The sequence below is a fragment of the Bos indicus genome, chromosome 11, assembly GCF_029378745.1.
Source record: "Bos indicus isolate NIAB-ARS_2022 breed Sahiwal x Tharparkar chromosome 11, NIAB-ARS_B.indTharparkar_mat_pri_1.0, whole genome shotgun sequence".
Classification (NCBI taxonomy): Eukaryota; Metazoa; Chordata; class Mammalia; order Artiodactyla; family Bovidae; genus Bos; species Bos indicus.
In genome coordinates this window covers 91,999,324-92,016,942 of record NC_091770.1, presented here as the reverse complement: position 1 = coordinate 92,016,942, position 17,619 = coordinate 91,999,324, and the positions used below count along the sequence as shown (strand labels likewise).

Sequence of the window (17,619 nt, the reverse complement as noted above, 5' to 3'; positions counted from 1 at the left end):
TCTGGCTCCCCTGCAGTCCATTCTTAACTTGGCAGGTGGTGACACAGCTCTGGTCACAGGTGGAGGGGAAGGGTCTCAGGAGTCTGGACTGTATTCCTCCAGCCCCTTAGTCTTGTCTCTCTAGAGCCATGACTCATGTTTTGTCCTTGCTTTTTATCAAGTATTTATCTCTTCAGATAGTCTTGTTTGGAGAACATTCCTGCCTTGCTTATAAAAAAAATCAGGGTAGATATTGTCCATTATGCTACCCACCACATGTTGTATAAAGACCCTTGCAAGAAATTTCATTGCGATAAAGGATCAGGAAAAAAGTTTGGGTCTCCTGATGAACTAGTGTGTGGTGTGGTAGTATTGTTATTATTGGTCTTGAGGACTCTGCAAGCCTTGGTTTTCAATCTTTGGCTTGGTTGCCAGGAAGCTCAGAGCAAAGTGTTATGTTCAACTGCTTGAACTTTCCTTGACCTTCATTTTTGAAACAATTTCTCCCCTGGTATTAAATCTTGGCTTTTATGCTTACATGTCATATGACTTTGGCAATTTGCTCAAACCCACTCAACCAGTATCTCAGTCAGAAAAATAAAGGTAAAATTTTTATTCTCCCAGAGTGGCTCAGATGATCAAGGTCATGTGAACATGCCTACTGAGTGACTAAAATGTTTATTTCTTCTTGCTTCATTTTTATTCTTGTATTTTTTTTCTTATTTATTGTAACCATACTTTCTTAATCATAAACTACTTCAAGCACTTTTTGAAGAGATGGGTTTTAAAGCATGTTTCTTTTTTATCATGCTGTTCATACCTCACCACCTTATTTGTTCAACTGAAGTGTATTGTTTCCTGGATTCCCCTTTTCCCTCTTCTGGAAGGTCCCCACCCTGGAGAGGCTCTCACAGGGAGTGTGGACGCGTCAGTATGTGCGTGGTGAAAGTGGCTTCTAATTACAGTTGGTTGAGCTTCTTACTGATTTACAGACCCTCGGATTTCCTGCGTCTGTCACTGCTGACCTTTGTAGCAACTCAGATTCTCCTCATTTAGCCAAAGAGATCATTCCTGGAAATGTGAACCGTTTTGTTTAAAGACTACGACTTGCTACAGTAATTTTCATCTTAGAAAGCTCTTTTGTGTATGCTACGTATATTTAGGCTTCAAAGCCACCCTCATGGTAGGTTTCTTATTGTTGTTGTTGTTATTATCTCTGACTTTTCAGAGGAGAAAACTCAAGATTCAGAGAGGGGAAATGTCCTCTCACAGTCACCCAGCTAGTAAGCGGCAGACCCAGGATGCAGATTTATGGCTTAGCATCAACCCCACTTTGTCGCTCCATTTTTCTCCTTCTCTCCCTGTGAGGGACCCTTGGATGGGCTGAGTGCAGGGGGCTGCCCATGGGAGGGGAGATCTAGGTGGCGTCAGGCGCATCCCCTCCTGTTCAGCTACAGCAGCGTCACTTGCATTCATTTTACAAATGAGCGATTTTTTTAAACAAAATTTTAAACGACATACCAGAAAAAGAGTTTGGAAATCCCCCCGTTTGGGACTGCCTCCTTTTCTAAAAATGTTTGTCATTTTTTCTCATTTCTTAGAAACCCAGAAGTTGGTGGCAGCAGCATTCAGAAGGGCTGGTGGCTTCCGAGATGGTTTAACAATGGGTAAGGTGGTTGTGTAGTGATCTGTTTATCCACCCAATGCTATAGAGTCCAGATAGAATGGTTTCACAGCCATGACCTCAGTCATTTGTATTTCTGGCTTATTGGAAACACACGAGGCCTCTATTTCATGGTTGGGACTGGGCCATTAAGTTTGGCGGTCATGTTTTTATTTTTTCCCCATTTAACTTGAGGGTGAATGAAGTTCAGGCTAAAGTTGGGACTGCAGGAAAGCCTATCATAAACTAAAATGTTTTTATGAGGACTGTTTTATTAGTTTTCCCTCCTCTTGAAATAACCTGATGGTTATTGGGTCGTTAAATTGCTAACTGTGCTGACCTGGAAGGATAATAAGCAAGCTGAGTCCTGCACCATTTCAACAAAAGTAGGTCTTTATGAATAAACGTTTAGCATCATGAACCTTTCTCCAGACATTCACTTAGTGCAGGTGTTCTCTGCCGTGGAACCATTTTTATAAGGTCCTCAGCCACCATCCTGATACCATAGGCCAGCCTTCTTGCCTTCCTCAGCTTATTTTTCCCTTTGTATGTGTGACCCGCAGTTACCATGAAGAAGATGGAGACATAAACGAAGAAAAGGAACAAAGAAACGAAGACGAAAGCAAGCTTAAGCTATCGGACTGGTTCAACCCATTGTAAGAAAAGAAGTGTCGCCCTGTTTCCAGTAAATCCATAGCTCAGCATAAAGGGGCGGGGGCTATGGAGGCAACAGTGCCATGGAGAACAGCCCTGACTAGGGGGACAGAGACTTAGCATCTATTAGACCTTTACACCAGAGAAGGCAATGGCACCCCACTCCAGTACTCTTGCCTGGAAAATCCCATGGACGGAGGAGCCTGTTAGGCTGCAGTCCATGGGGTCGCTAAGAGTCGGACACGACTGAGCGACTTCATTTTCACTTTTCACTTTCATGCATTGGAGAAGGAAATGGCAACCCACTCCAGTGTTCTTGCCTGGAGAATCCCAGGGATGGTGGAGCCTGATGGGCTGCTGTCTATGGGGTCGCACAGAGTCGGACACGACTGAAGCAACTTAGCAGCAGCTGCAGCAGCAGCAGCAGACCTTTACACCAGATTAGATGAGAAACTTGAGAGGCTGGTTGTCTTATTTGTTTGAGCAATAACTACAATGATTCTGACAGCAGTCAGCCAATGGCAGTGGAAGAATCATAATATACTGGGGCTGGAAGGGGGTCTCATAGGCCACGGGGTATTATGGAAAGCTACAAAGCTAGAGTCAGAGCAAGAAAATTCTGAGATTCAGTTAACTCGTCTGTAAAATGGCAGTGATGTTACAGAAGCTCATAGGGCCATGCGTACATCCTTTAAACAAGTGTACAACAAATGTTTGTCAAACACCCATGATATGCTAGCTGGTGTTTTACAAACTACTGGCCACTATCCATTAATGTGTTCAGAAACTAGCTGAATGGGTTTAAAGCAGCCTTTTAAAAATTGAAATCAATAGAAAATCAGGGCATCACCTGAGGAAGGATAGGTATTGTTAAGTGGATTTTTGCCTCTATGTATATATGTGTATGTCCATGTGTTTTTGACATGAGATGTATTTCTTACTGTGAATCATGGTAAAAACTTCTGTACTAGGCGTTGTGTTAGGTATAGGAGACAGGAAAAAGCAATCAGCATGGTTCATCAAGAAGTTCATGGTCCTGTAGGGGCTCTAGATGTGTAAGTAGTGTTTGCCAAGATTGATTAAGGAGCTGTGAGCAACCTGACTTAGAAGGCTGTGGTGTGGGGAGCAGGGAGGTGGGAGCTGTCCAGGATGACCATGAGTCCTGAGAGACCAGTGGGTGGTGGTGCCACTGACCAGGAAAGTGTCTAGGAGTGGTGAAGGGGAGGGGTGATGAGCTCAACTAGGGATGCGTATGGATTCAGCAACTTGTGGGGCAACTGGACAGAGATTCATAGGGTGCCTATCTCAGTCGTTCAGGCTGCTATAACAAAATACCATAGACTGGATGGCTTATAAACAACAAATATGTATTTCCTACAGTTCTGGAGGCTGGGGAGTCCAAGATCAAGGCCCCAGACGGGGTGGTGTCTGATGAGGACCCACTTCCTAGTATATTCATGACGGTGTTCTCACCTTGCTCTCACGTGCTAGAAGGGGAGAGGGAGCTCTCAGGGGTCTCTTTTCTAAGGGCACTAATCCCATTCATGAGGGCTCCACCCTCATGTCCTAATCCTCTCCCTAAGGCTCCACCCCTTAGGTTTCAACACATGAATTTTGGGGGACACAACAGTCAGTCTGTAGCAGTGCCCCTAAGTGTGGCAGAAGATAGGTGGTGGAGATGTGGGAAGAGGAGCCTTCAGCGTACAGGTGGCAATGGGATCTGCAGGCCTGGATGAGGCACCAGGCCGATGTCTGACATCAGCATTGAAAGGGCCAGTGCGGGGAGAGAAGTCTGAAAAGCAGCAGGGGTGGCCATAGAGGTAGGAGGAGGATCAGGGGAGAACAGCAGCTATCACAGCATGAGGGATCTTGGTTCTGCAAAGACTGAATGTGTTCTGGCAAGTTCTTTTATTTTGGGACGAAGGATCCATGCCAGTGTCAAAGGATGGGAATTTTGCTCCCTCCCCCCAAGGTATCATTTAAGGAGCTGGACAACAGGGTAGCCCTCTATGGGATGCTAAACCATTCCTGGAAATGGAAGAATATGGAAGCACTGTGGTTTGATAAGCCCCTTAGGTATATGTGTGTGTGTGTGTGTGTGTGTGTGTGTGTGAGGTGGGTGAGAGCCCCCCAGTGGCCAGTTGGATGAGCTAGCAATATAGTCGCCATGCTTACTTCAAAGGAGGGTGGTACACTTTCACTGTGGTACTTCTGCTTTGCTGAGTGGGACCTGGAGGCGGGGGCTGGGGCTGGGTTACTCCGGTCAGAGAAGAGAAGCAGATTACAACCAGCAGTGGTCACTCTCTCCACCGCCCTCCAAATGAATGACGAGCAGATATTTAAAGAATATTGATTTGTAGTGACGCCAAATCTAAGCCTTCTAAGGGCACTAAAGTATATTTCTTGCATAAATGAATGAAAAATGAACAACTGGATTCACAGATGACATATTTATAGAAATGTATCCTTTTCTATAAACTACCAGAAGCATGGTAAGTATATTGTAGATACATTTTTTATATCAATATCTCTTCTATATATATATATATCAATATCAATATCTCTTAGCCTCATATCATCACATTCTCTTAATTTTCCTCCTACTTTCTCAGTCTCTTTAATGGGGCCTCTTCCCAAGCCTCAAATATTAGCTTCTGGAGGTTGAGTCCAGTATCCTCATCTCTTTTCTTTATACTATCTTCCAATGTGCTCTCATCCATTTCCATGGCATTAGACACCATCCATGGGAGAATGACTCCCACATTTACATCTTAAGTCCAAAGGTTTTCTCTGAGCCCCCGCTTATGTCTAACTGTCTGTGTGTCTCACAGAGTTTTTGATTCACCCCACTCCCGTTCTTCTCATTCCTATTTAAGTCAGAATCCAGGAGACCTCTCCAATTCATCCTTCACTCTTTCCTTCATCCATCCTACAGTCTAATCCATTAGCACGTTCTGTTAATTCTTCCTCCAAAATTCTTCCTACATCATCTCTTTCTTGCCACCCCACAGCTCTTGTCTTTGTCCTGCTGCCTGGAAGGAGTCCAGTAAAGAACATGCTGTACGCATGCTACATCTTTCGTGAACTGCTGCCTGATTCATAGAATTTTAATACTTCCTCTGCCCAGCCCCTGGGGACCACAGTGTTCCCATTAAGTATATGCACATGCTCAGTCAAGTCTGACTCTGTGACCCCATGGACTATAGCCTGCCAGGCTCTTCTGTCCATGGAGTTTTCCAGGTTAGAATACTGGAATGGGTTGCCATTTTCTACTCTAGGGGGTCTTCCCATCCCAGGGATCTAATCTGCATTTCCTGCATGGCAGGCAGATTCTTTACCAAGGAAGGCACCTGGGAAGCCCATAAATAAGTACGTATGATGTTCAGTTCAGTTCAGTTCAGTCGCTCAGTTGTGTCTGACTCTTTTCGACCCCATGAATCGCAGCACGCCAGGCCTCCCTGTCCATCACCAACTCCCAGAGTTCATTCAGACTCATGTCCATCGAGTCAGGGATGCCATCTAGCCATCTCATTCTCTGTTGTCCCCTTCTCCTCCTGCCCCCAATCCCTCCCAGCATCAGAGTCTTTTCCAGTGAGTCAACTCTTCGCATTGGATAGACTTTGGTGTTTTGTTTTGTTTTGGTTAAATTTCATAAGCAAAACTAAGGTATTGTAGATACAGTTTTAAGCAAAGCTGAGGTACCATAGATACAATTTTGCCTTTTGTCTGTTGAGAAGTTTGAGTGAGGTTGGTGTAAATTATAAAATTATGTCTACATTCATTTGACTGTATATGGCTTCCAATTATTTGTATAATTGGTTTTGGAGATGTCAGGAGAAGTCAGTTTCCCCAAGGGAAACTGGGCGGGTTCCGTGAAACATGAACTCTCTTCGATCCCTGGGAATCGCTTTCTGCTTCTTCTGGCTTTGGATTTGACTTGTTTGGATATCTCATACTAGTGGAATCACAGAATGTTTCTCCTTTTTTGGTCTGGTTTATTTCACTTAATATAATGACCATAAGGTTCGTCCACATTGTAGCATTGTCAGAATTACCGACTTTGAAGGGCCGAATCAGATTCCATTGTGTGTCTACCACAGTTCGTTTATGGAATTGGCTGTCCATGGACACTTAGATTGCTTCTGTTTGTTGGCCAGTGTGAATCATGCTGTTGTGACTGTGACTGCAGAAATATGCATTTTTTGAGCCCCCTTTTCCAAACCTTTTGGGTACACAGCATGAATTAGAATTGAAATATCTGTTAATTCCACGTATTAGTTTTGGAGTAATTTCTGTAATGTCTTGTGCAGTGTCAGAACCATTTCAGTTTATCTTTTTGTATGGTAGAATACTGTTCAAGCTTTAGAATATACCCTGTGTTGCATATTCATTCACCCACCGATGGACACTTGAATGGGTTCTACCTTTGGGCTATTGTGAATAAGGTCCCTATGAATATTTGTGTACCAGTTTTTGTTTGAATTATTAACAACTACATAGTACTATATATGAAAGAAACGTAAGATGTAAATGCTACCAGATACCTAGGTAGGTGTATGTTTGGGTTATGGAGGCCCGTCTGTGTTGTGGGGAACCTTTGGCCTGTACTTGGGGGACGCGACAAGCGGAGCTAACGCAGCAGCTGTGCTGCTTGGAAAGAAGGCATCTGGGCAGTTTTCCGTCTTCCCTGGTACTTTTCCCTCCTTCTAGAGCCCCATCTTGGTGACCTTGGACATCTTGTGGTCTTACACACGTGTCGCTTGCCTGCTGTCACTTCTTTTTTTTTTTTTTCTGGGGTGGGGTGGGAGAGGTTCATCCAGGAAGCTGATCTCAAGCATCCTCCCACCCCCTCGTCCTCCCCTTGGCCTGCCTTTTCAGCCTGTCATCTGGCTTCCTAGTCAGGGTCGCTGATGTGTGGGAATGGCCAGTGGAATTTAATAATTAACAGCTGGGAAATAGAAAATTTTAATTTTTAATGAAACATTAATTTTTAATATTACTACATTTTTTTTTCCCTTGCTCAGAGCAATCTTCCCCATCAAGTAACCAAACTGGACATTGGTGTCCTGACTCAGTCCTTTCTAGAAGGTGTGGAACTGAGTGGTCGTGCAGTGGAAGAGTGGCAGGCGGCAGGCTGGCCACTTTCAGGACTTTGAGACCCTCAAGGGGTAGGCAGGTCTCATTCCCCTGATCTCGGAGCTCAGCGAGGGGCCTGGCAGGGAGTAGGGACTTAGCAGAAGTGCCTGGAGGAGTTTAGTGCCTTGGTCTGACCCCTCCTGTTGATTAAGTGGTAGTTCCCTTCTCCTGCTCTCCAACCCCCTACTTTCTTTATTTGTGAAATGAGGGTCATGACAGCACCCACTCTAGAAGGTAGCTGTGAGTATTCAATGAAAGAATGAAAGTCAAGGATTGAGCCCCGATGCCTGGAAGTGTTAAATAAGAATACCATCCTTTTCTCCTTTTCTTCCTCCCCTTTCTCTTCTCTTTCTTAAAAATATTACCTTCTCCCCACATGTTCAGCTCACACGCAGCTGGATGGCTTAGCTAATGGGTTGGGTCAGCACAGCTAAGAGATCCCTGACAGGCTTCACTAAGAACGGCAATGGATGGGATGACAGTATATGGGAGGGTTTACATTCAGAAATAGTGGTTATAGGATGATAAGCCTGTGTGTGTGTGTGTGTGTGCGTGTGGTTTTTCTGGTTTGAAACCTAGTCATTTAACAAAGCTGGGGGTTTTATGTGACTAAAAGCATCCCATAAGCTTCTAAAAACAAAATACAAAAGCTCATTTCTCATCTGTACTGATAAAAATGCTGAAGTATCTAAGTTGAATGGAAATGATGACAAACCTGGTTTTTAACCCCAGTTCGTCAGCCTAGCAAGTAAATATCCAACACAATGAGCAATAGATGTAGTGGTTCAGAGCATGGACTTACTGAGTCAGACTGTCTGGGTTCAGATTCCAGCCTGACTCCATAGCTGCTGTGTGACCTCCAATGAGTTATTTAACTGTTCTGTGCTGCAGTTTCTGCTTTGATAAAATGGGAATCAAAATAGCAGCTTCCTCTGAAGGGTGAAGCCCTGGGTACTGTGTTGTTCCATAGGAAGTATCCAGGGTACATTAGTTACCCCCATTAGCTGTTTGGCCTCGGACAAGTTAACAGGCTTTTTTGAGCCTTGGTTTTCTTATCTGTACAAAGAACGTAATACATGACAGGGCTTTTGCAAAGACTGCCTGAGAAAGTGTGTGTGTGTGTGTGTGAAAGTGTCTCGTGCAGGTTGGTGCAGAGTCCAAAATAGCTGCTTTCACGATTGAAGGGAAACCTAGAGCAGCTGTCCAGGGCAGCCATGCCGCTGACATACCCGGGCGTGCAGGTAGAGCTGGGCTGTGGGGTTTGAGACGAGACCTGGCGGGGAGGGCCGGCCCGGCAGTGTCCCTCCCCATCTCTGGAGGAGACTCCTTGTGTGTGGAGGAGGGAAGCAGGCCTGCCACAGGGCACCGGGACGGGGTGGGAGGGCCTGGTTGGTTCTAGAACAGGAGGACCGCAGAGCTTGGTGACGGAAGGACAGGAGGTGTGGACGAGTGTCTATTGGGGGCTGGGGTGAGGAGGGGGTGACCTGGCCTGGCCCAGCCTCCCTGGAAAAAGCTATCTTCACCCATGGCGGAGGGGCAGTGTTGTGAAAACCCACTCTTCACCCATGTGTGAGGGAGAGAGGAAGTTCTCAGTGGGCCAATCTATTTGCCAACGTCTCCTCAATAGCCTCACCAAGGCCATCTGTGCACAGTCAGCAGGGGCCCGATGGGGCCACCAGGACTCTGCCCCAGTCACTGGCCCTCCCCCTGCAGTGGCTGAAGTGCAAGCACACGGCGGGGCCCCTGTGTGATACGGGCTAATCTAAATGACTGTTCAGTCTCCACTTCCCGCCAGGGAAGGGCAGTCACTTGTAAACCCAAATGGGGTTGGAGCTGAGTCCCCACCCCATTCCTGCCTTAGCCTGGGCCCCAGCCACTGCTCAGCCTTTCTGCATTTACTCTTTACAGTTCGTTGGTTTGTCTTCGCTCTTCCATTGCTTCCTGTGTTTGTGTTGGCTTTGCCAAGTCCCTTTCAAGTGTGCTGAGTGCACAGAACACCCCCCTCCCCCACCTCCAGCTTTGTAAAGAGGAAACGTGATCTGAGAGAGGTGACAGCTAGGGTCCCTGTGTTTCATCCCTGGCTACTGTGAGCCTGCAGGATCCTTTCTTAGTGACTGTCTGCTCCTCGTGTGTCAAATAAACGATAAAACCAGAAGCACCATAGTCCTATACCCAGGTTACAACCAGAAATTCCTTTCTGGCAAAAGGCAGATTGAAACAGTTTCTTCCTCTTTCAGCTCTAATGTCACTGTCTTGTCCCCCTGCGTCAAGCATCAGGGCTTTCTCTGGGTCAGATGGCACCCATTGGGATAAATAACGTCAGATGCCACTGGCAGCTTAGGAAGGGGCTGGGGAGATGGGAGTGGGATATTGAAGGAAGATGAGGATAGGGGAAGCAGGAAAGGGGGACAGAGGGCATGAGCTGTACAGGTAAGACCCCCCTAGGGCCCCTGCTAAGGCAGCCCCCTGGCACCTGGGCCACCGTCTCCTGTCCCTCACCCAGAATATGCCCCAGATGTCACACCGCCAGCCGACTGTTCGGGGTTAAACTCCCGTCAGGATTCAAGGGTGGTCACCACCAGCCACGGTTGAGCCGTTTTCCATCAGATGTCTCTGCCCCACCTTAGCAAGGCCATCCTGACTCATGGACTCTGTTTTGTCACCAGTAAACGCCCCGAGGTTGTGACCATGACGAAGTGGAAGGCTCCAGTGGTGTGGGAAGGCACTTACAACAGAGCCGTCTTAGACAATTATTATGCCAAGCAGAAAATTACCGTCGGCCTGACGGTTTTCGCCGTCGGAAGGTAGGTGTTGCTAATAAAAGTAACCTTGACTTTTCCTTTGTCCCACTGTCAGAAGGTTGGTGAGGGGCTCCCTGGGCTCATGGAGGCTGTTCATGGACGTGTCTGATTCATTAGACAGGAGAATGGAGTAATAGGACTGTTTGAGGCTCCTTTTTGCTGAGGCCCCAGGAGGCTGAGAGCAAGGCAGTGGATGGGGAGTGGACAGCTTCCCACCTGAGCGAGGCCTCGGTTGCAGGTTAGAGTGTCTGCCGTACTCACTGAGCCCTGGAGTTTCCAGCACACCCAGAGCCGCCTCCACCCTGACCTCCACGGCCCTCTCTGGGAATTCCAAAAATGCCAGCTATTAGACAGCCCGAACGTGTGTCATTGTTTCTCCCACACGCTCAAGACCCCAGACTGAGAACCAAGGACAGAAGTGACTAAGCGCGGAGCTTCCCCACGTCAGCCTGGCTGACCGCTCCTCCCGGGCTTCCTCAGCTGCCTCTGCCCTCCTCCTCCTAGAGGCTTTGGCCCCCGGAGATCTGGCCAGCCAGAACTTCCTCTTCCAGAGGTTGGATGGGTTCCTGTTTCTGCTTCCATTTCCTTGTTTAGAACGACATTTCTCCCCAAATTGCAATCATTCTTACTTAAAAGTCGGAGCTGTGATATTAGTTTAAAATATAACCCATTTTGTTCTTTTGGAGAATTTTTTTTTTTTTTCTTTATCAAAACGAAAGCAAAAGTTCCCTTTTCCTATTAGCCTCCTCCCCGCAGCCCCCCTCCATGGGCCTTCCCATCTGTATCTTTTCCGAGCGCCACATGGGAAGTTGTCTGCTCGCTTGTACAGACAGAGGTGAAGGCCCAGGTTGATCTGAGTGAGGATCTGCGTGTCTTCACTCCCAAGATCGTCCCCAGCCCAGAGCCCAGAAGCCATCGCCCTCACCATACTGGTCAAGTCCTGATGTCACCACCTGTGCCTGTCCCAGGGGCATCTCTGATGGAGAAGGGTGACTCTGGAGTTTTGACATTTTTACTGAAAGAATCTGTACTGTTATGAGTCTGGAGCAGATGCTTAGCTCACCTCATGCTTTGGTATGAGAGGCTACAAGCCAGCTACCCTGTAGACTGATTTACTCCTGATGTTTCCACGAAGAACAGAATGTGGCCTGCGGCTCCACAATGGCTTCAGCCTTGTATCCGCAGCTTCACAGAACTAAGCAGTAAATTGTACACCGAGGTGAAAACCCTGAGCTCTCCTCTTGGAGGCAGGAGGGGATTGCTTGTACTCTGCAGCAGTAAATCCTCCCAAGAGTGGATTTGGACTTTAAGGAGGTGTGATGTTTGGTTTGTTTTCAAATAACAATGCCTGGAGCCAATTGCAATGCTTTCATCTCTAAATAATGTTAAACCTCACAAGGGCCCCCTCCCCTCCCCCTAGGATTGTCTCCCAAGCTTCAGGGCACAATAGACTTTTTTCAGAGCCATGGCAAAGTCCCTCTTTCTATTGCTCAGATATATTCTCTCCGTTTAAAGAATCAATACTGTAAACCCCGGGGTTTTTCCAGAGACCAGTATTAAAACCACAGTTTATTTTTGTAGAAGTGAACAGGAATCCAAACTACGACTAAGGAGCAAAAACAAATGCCAGTTATTATTACTCACAAAATGTCATAACTGGCCGTGAGTACGATCAGCAAATTAAACTTAGTCCGCATTCGCTGAGCGTGAGTCTGGGGGTGATGCAGTTGTGTTAAGCCAACTCCTCTCCTTCTCTATCATCCCCACGTTGTCACGTGATAGTGTGTAGCTTGGCTCGCAAAAGACATGAACGTGTTTTTTGAATGAATAAGTAAATAGCTAAAATACCACATCTATTAGAAGGCCCCAAGTCCAAAACACTGACCACACAAACTGCTGGCAAAAATATTGAGCAAGAAGAGCTCTGATTCACTGCTGGCGAGAAGGCAAGATGGTTCCGCTGCTTTGGGAGACAGTTCAGCGGGTTCTTATAAAGCTAAACATATTCTTATCATACAGTCTAGCAATTGCATCCTTGGTGTTCACCAAAAAAAGGTGAAACTCCAGATCCACACAAAACTTGCATACAGATGTTTATAGCAGCTTTATTCATAGTTTCTAAAACTTAGAAATAACTAAGATGTCCTTTAGTAGGTGAATGGATTAATAAACTGTGGCACATCTAGGTGGTAGAATATATTACCAGTGCAAAAAACACAAAATCTATCAAGCCATGGAAGAGATAGAGGAAACTTAAATGCATATTACTAAGTAAAAGAAACCCATCTGAAAAGACTACCTGCTGTCAGATTCCAACCTTGTAACATTCTGGAAAAGGCAAAACTATGGAGACAGTAAAAAGATCAGTAGTTGCCAAGGGTCGGCAAAGGGGAGTGGATGAATAGTCAGAACACGGAATTTTCAGGGTAGTGAAAATACTCGGTATGATATCATATACAGTGAAAAATACTTGTCATTATATATTTGTTGAAACCCATAGAATATACGCAACCAGGAGTGAACTTTAATGTAAATGGTGGGTTTGGTGTGATAATGATGGTCTGGGTTCATAAACTGCAGTGGGTGCTGGACACTGATAGAGGGGGAAGCTGTGGGAAGGAGTAGGAAGCATGCGGGTATATGAGAACTCTGCAGTTTCAGCTCCATATTGCTGTAAGCCTAAAAATGTTCTAATAATTAAAACCTATTAGAAAAGGAAATGAGATAGTTAAAATAAGTTTAAATCAGAGGTTATTTGCTCTGGTATTTGGATGGGTCTGACAATGGTTGTAGCTGGATAATGTATTGGTGTTTGGGGTAACCACTGGAAAACTCTTAAAGTGAATGTGTAATGTGGAAGGATATCCATGTCCCATAACCCATTTTCTGGGTCCCAGAGAAGGAGAAGAGAATGGCGATGGTTAGTCTTAGGGCATCCCCAGTGGACCTAAGGGGCATGTCACCCTTTCATCTGGTAGGGCAGGATACTGTTGGAGTGGATGTTGGGGTTTCTGAGAGATGCCTGAGAACTAGCGCCCCCTGATGTTGATCGAAGGGTATGACCTTCCAGTTATAAAATGAGCAAGTTCTGAGGATCTGACGTAAAACATTGTGATTATTGTTAATAATATTGTTTTATATACTTATAAAGTTATTCAGATAATAAATCTCAAATCTTCTCCCCCAAAAAGAAATGATGATTATGTGATGAGATGAAGGTGTTAACCAATGCTACAGTGGTGGTAATTTTGTGATATATGTGTGCTGTGTGCTCAGCCACTTCAGTCATGTCTGACTCTTTGTGATTCTATGGACTGTAGCCCACCAGGCTCCTCTGTCCATGGTATTCTCCAGGCAGGAATACTGGGGTGGATTGCCATGCCCTCCTCCAGGGGATCTTCCTGACCCAGGCATTGAACCCACATCTCCTGTGTCTCTTGCATCGCAGGCAGATTCTGTACCCACTGAGCCATCTGGGAAGCCCTTTTGTAATATATGAATATACCAAATCAACACTTGGCACACCTTAAGCTTAAACTGTGCTATATGTCAATTATATCTCAATAAAACAGTATGAAAAAAGGACTAACACACTTCCGCCTACCCAGAGTCTGGAACCAACTGATAAATAAGACAAAAGGATAAGTAAGGTAGATGGTAGTGATGATCATCTTCAGTACAGTTAAAGCCGATATTGAAGAATATGGGTTATAAAACTGAAGGCCCTGAGCCTCCTGATGTTGAACCACAGAATTAGAAAGACTTAGGCATCCCTCATCCATAGCACGAGAAACTGCAGGTGTCTGGATGTTGGAGAAGGGCCTGTATCATTTAGCTACACTGCAGGGCCCAGAGCAGTTGAGAATACATGTCCTCTCCACCTGACTGGCTTCCAAGAGTGAGAGAGGAGAGGCTGGCCTGCCCAGTCACCTTCCAGAATCATCAGGTAAGTCACTTTACCTCCTCAAAGTTGAGTGACTGTATGGTGGAGAGTGGCCAGAAATAATAGTACAGCAATGGACTTGCCTTGATGAGAACAGCATGTCGTCTCCTGCAGAAATCCCAGGGTGTGTGTTCAGTTGCTCAGTCGTGTCCGACTCTTTGAGACCCCTATGGACTGTAGCCTGCCAGGCTCCTCCGTCCATGGAATTTTCCAGGCAAGAATATTGGAGTAGGTTGCCATTTCCTCCTCCAGGGGATCTTCCCGGGGATCGAACCTGCATCTCCCTTGTCTCCCTCATCTCCTGCATTGCAGGCCAAGTCTTTACCCACTGGAGAAGCCTGCAGAAATCCCAGAGGTTACATTTATCCCATTCTTCTTTGTTTCAGATACATTGAGCATTACTTGGAGGAGTTCTTAACGTCTGCTAATAAGCACTTCATGGTTGGCCACCCAGTCATCTTTTATATCATGGTAGATGATGTCTCCAGGATGCCTTTGATAGAGTTGGGTCCTCTGCGCTCCTTCAAAGTGTTTAAGATCAAGCCTGAGAAGAGGTGGCAGGACATCAGCATGATGCGCATGAAGACTATCGGGGAGCACATTGTGGCCCACATCCAGCATGAGGTTGACTTCCTTTTCTGCATGGACGTGGACCAGGTCTTCCAAGACAAGTTTGGGGTGGAGACCCTGGGCGAGTCGGTGGCCCAGCTACAAGCCTGGTGGTACAAGGCAGATCCCAATGACTTCACCTACGAGAGGCGGAAGGAGTCTGCAGCATACATTCCCTTCGGCGAAGGGGATTTTTATTACCACGCAGCCATTTTTGGGGGAACACCCACTCAGGTCCTTAACATCACCCAGGAATGCTTCAAAGGAATCGTCAAGGACAAGAAAAATGACATAGAAGCCCAATGGCATGATGAAAGCCATCTAAACAAGTATTTCCTTCTCAACAAACCTACTAAAATCTTATCCCCGGAATACTGCTGGGATTATCACATAGGCCTACCTGCGGATATTAAGCTTGTCAAGATGTCTTGGCAGACAAAAGAGTATAATGTGGTTAGAAATAATGTCTGACTTTGTGCCAGTACATTTCTGAATTTGAGAGAGTATTATTCTGGCTACTTCCTCAGAAAAGTAACACTTAATTTTAACTTAAAAAAAAATACTAACAAAAGACCAACACAGCAAATACATATTATTTCTCCTTGTAACTTTGAGCCTTGTAATACGGGAGAATGAACCTGTGGTAATCAGATGTAAATTCCCAGTGATTTCTTACCTATTTTTGGTTGTGGGGGCGGGGAATGGATACACCATCAGTTGAACCAAAAAAAAAAAAAAAATTGTCATAGACAAAGAAAAAGCCAGAAACATTCTATATGTGCCAATTGACTTACTGGAGAGAAGTACGCAAAGGGAAGTGTTTGACAACAAGATAATGATTGTGAGGGGCTGTCCTCTTGATTTCTGTGTCTTCCTATCTCTGCTGGGTCTGAAGCACCACAGAGTTGCTTTTGCAGCAGGAGAACTCTTAGTAGGACACAGTCTACCTTGGCGATCCTCAAATGGATCAATTTCCTTTCCTTATCAGGATATTGGCTTCTGTGCCAAGACCAGTCAAAATTCCCAATGCATATGGTGAAGATGTTGGAAGTCACAGGCAATCTGAGTGAGTCAGTGGGTGCTCAGCACATAATGAAAACAAAGCCTCCAAGTAAGTTGGCCATGAAATAAGCAAAGAGAGAGTTGAAAGACAGGGAGCTGATCCCTATGGGGCATTGCCTTCTCTGAGGGGCACAGGGCATGTGGCTGGCACATAAATACAACACGGATCCAGGCAGTGTGGGTGGTCTCCAGTTTCCTCAGCCATTATGACAGCCAGAGCAGTGTTGTCTTATGAGATGCTTCTTGTTTTGGCCGAGTCATATTCAGTATGCCGGACTCTGGAACTTGAGTCTTCAGATCCTTGGCCAGACGAAGTGGATGGTGTCCGAGGAAACCAAAACCTGCAGGGGACTGAAGAGAATTGCCAGGGGTTACATTTCCCAGACATGGGCTTCATGACAGTCAGTTGTCAGCAAGTCCTGCCACCATCTGCCCTAACCCTCAGCCCATCAAGCCCCACGTTGCAGGGCTGACATCAAGGAACCTCTCATTTCCCCTTGCCCCATCTGCACTACTGAAGTATAACAACCAGATGTGTTTAATAAAATTGTTAGTTGATTTTATGTCAAAAGTAGAGGGGATGGCGATGGGAGATCCAGTCCTTGTGACTGAACACCTTACCATTCAATTCCTTTCTCTAAGAGAAGCTATGAAATTGTGTATATTATTTAAAGTTAAGCAAGTCAGTGTAAAGGAGGCAACATTTACATATGCAGGCATGTTTATGTTTTGCTCGTGTTCCAGTTTATGTCATTGCTTTTCATTTTCAAGCAATTGGCTTAAAGAGCCACCTCACTGGCTTGATGCTCAGCAGTGTGGGCTTCTTTGATAAAATGAAACCTCCGTTTTCTCTACTGTTTTACTGTGCCTCCTACTCTTCCGTTCTTGCCAAATTTTTTTACAACCCAGTAAAACAAAAGAAAACCAACAAAAATTCTGAAGAAGTGGGCTTGTAAAAGAAAAGGGAGATCAAAGGTCAGTTAGGACTCTTGCTTCTGTATAATTCAAGTTTTTGGGGATCCATTCTGGACTAGGGAGAGTTCATGGTTTAAGTCTGAAAGCAAAGAAATGACGTTTCTTCAAAGATCAGAGAAAAGGAATGAAGTTTCCTTTTGAAGGGATCTTGATTTTTTTTTAATTCACTTAAATTTAAAATCCAAATGGACAAACTCAAAAATCAATAGTTCAATGTTAAAAAACTAAAATAAAATTCCTGATTTACAATTAAATAAATTATTTTCTCAATATATTCTGGTCTTTGTCATGGATTGTACATTTTCTCTCAAAGATGTTCAGGACTGTCAGTAACAGAATTTTAAATACTTAGACTTTAAAAAGTCATTGGGTCCTAAAAAATGTGTGCACTGTCACAAAGATAGAAAGAACATGGTTGAGATTTGCTAACTTTTATAACAACAAATGCTCATATAGAACTTTCCAAAGTGATGCACTGAAGTAATTAAGTGCCAGTAGGATTAGGCTTCGGAGAAGGCAATGGTACTCCAGTCCAGTACTCTTGCCTGGAAAATCCCATGGATGGAGGAGCCTGGTGGGTTGCAGTCCATGGGATCGCTAAGAGTCAGACACGACTGAGCGACTTCACTGTCACTTTTCACTTTCCACTTTCATGCATTGGAGAAGGAAATGGCAACCCACTCCAGTGTTCTTGCCTGGAGAATCCCAGGGACGGGGGAGCCTGGTGGGCTGCCGTTTATGGGGTCGCACAGAGTTGGACACACTGAAGTGACTTAGCAGCAGCAGCAGCAGCAGCA

The 17,619-nt window shown here is 45.4% G+C and overlaps 1 protein-coding gene across 4 annotated transcripts in view; it reads left to right on the top strand.

Annotated features, from left to right (window-relative positions):
* GGTA1 (glycoprotein alpha-galactosyltransferase 1 (inactive)) overlaps positions 1 to 17,096 on the top strand; it is a 78,861-nt gene extending 61,765 nt beyond the window's left edge. For 3 of the 4 annotated variants that reach the window (XM_070799184.1, XM_019970740.2, XM_019970742.2), the window contains 4 exons: positions 1,581 to 1,646; positions 2,206 to 2,298; positions 10,099 to 10,236; positions 14,563 to 17,096. In XM_070799184.1, coding sequence (XP_070655285.1) covers positions 1,581 to 1,646; positions 2,206 to 2,298; positions 10,099 to 10,236; positions 14,563 to 15,256 — 991 coding nt within the window. In that variant the 3' untranslated portion in view covers positions 15,257 to 17,096. The remainder of the gene's footprint in view (positions 1 to 1,580; positions 1,647 to 2,205; positions 2,299 to 10,098; positions 10,237 to 14,562) is intronic. The other variant, XM_070799183.1, reaches the window with a different exon arrangement.
* Positions 17,097 to 17,619: the final 523 nt, after the last annotated feature.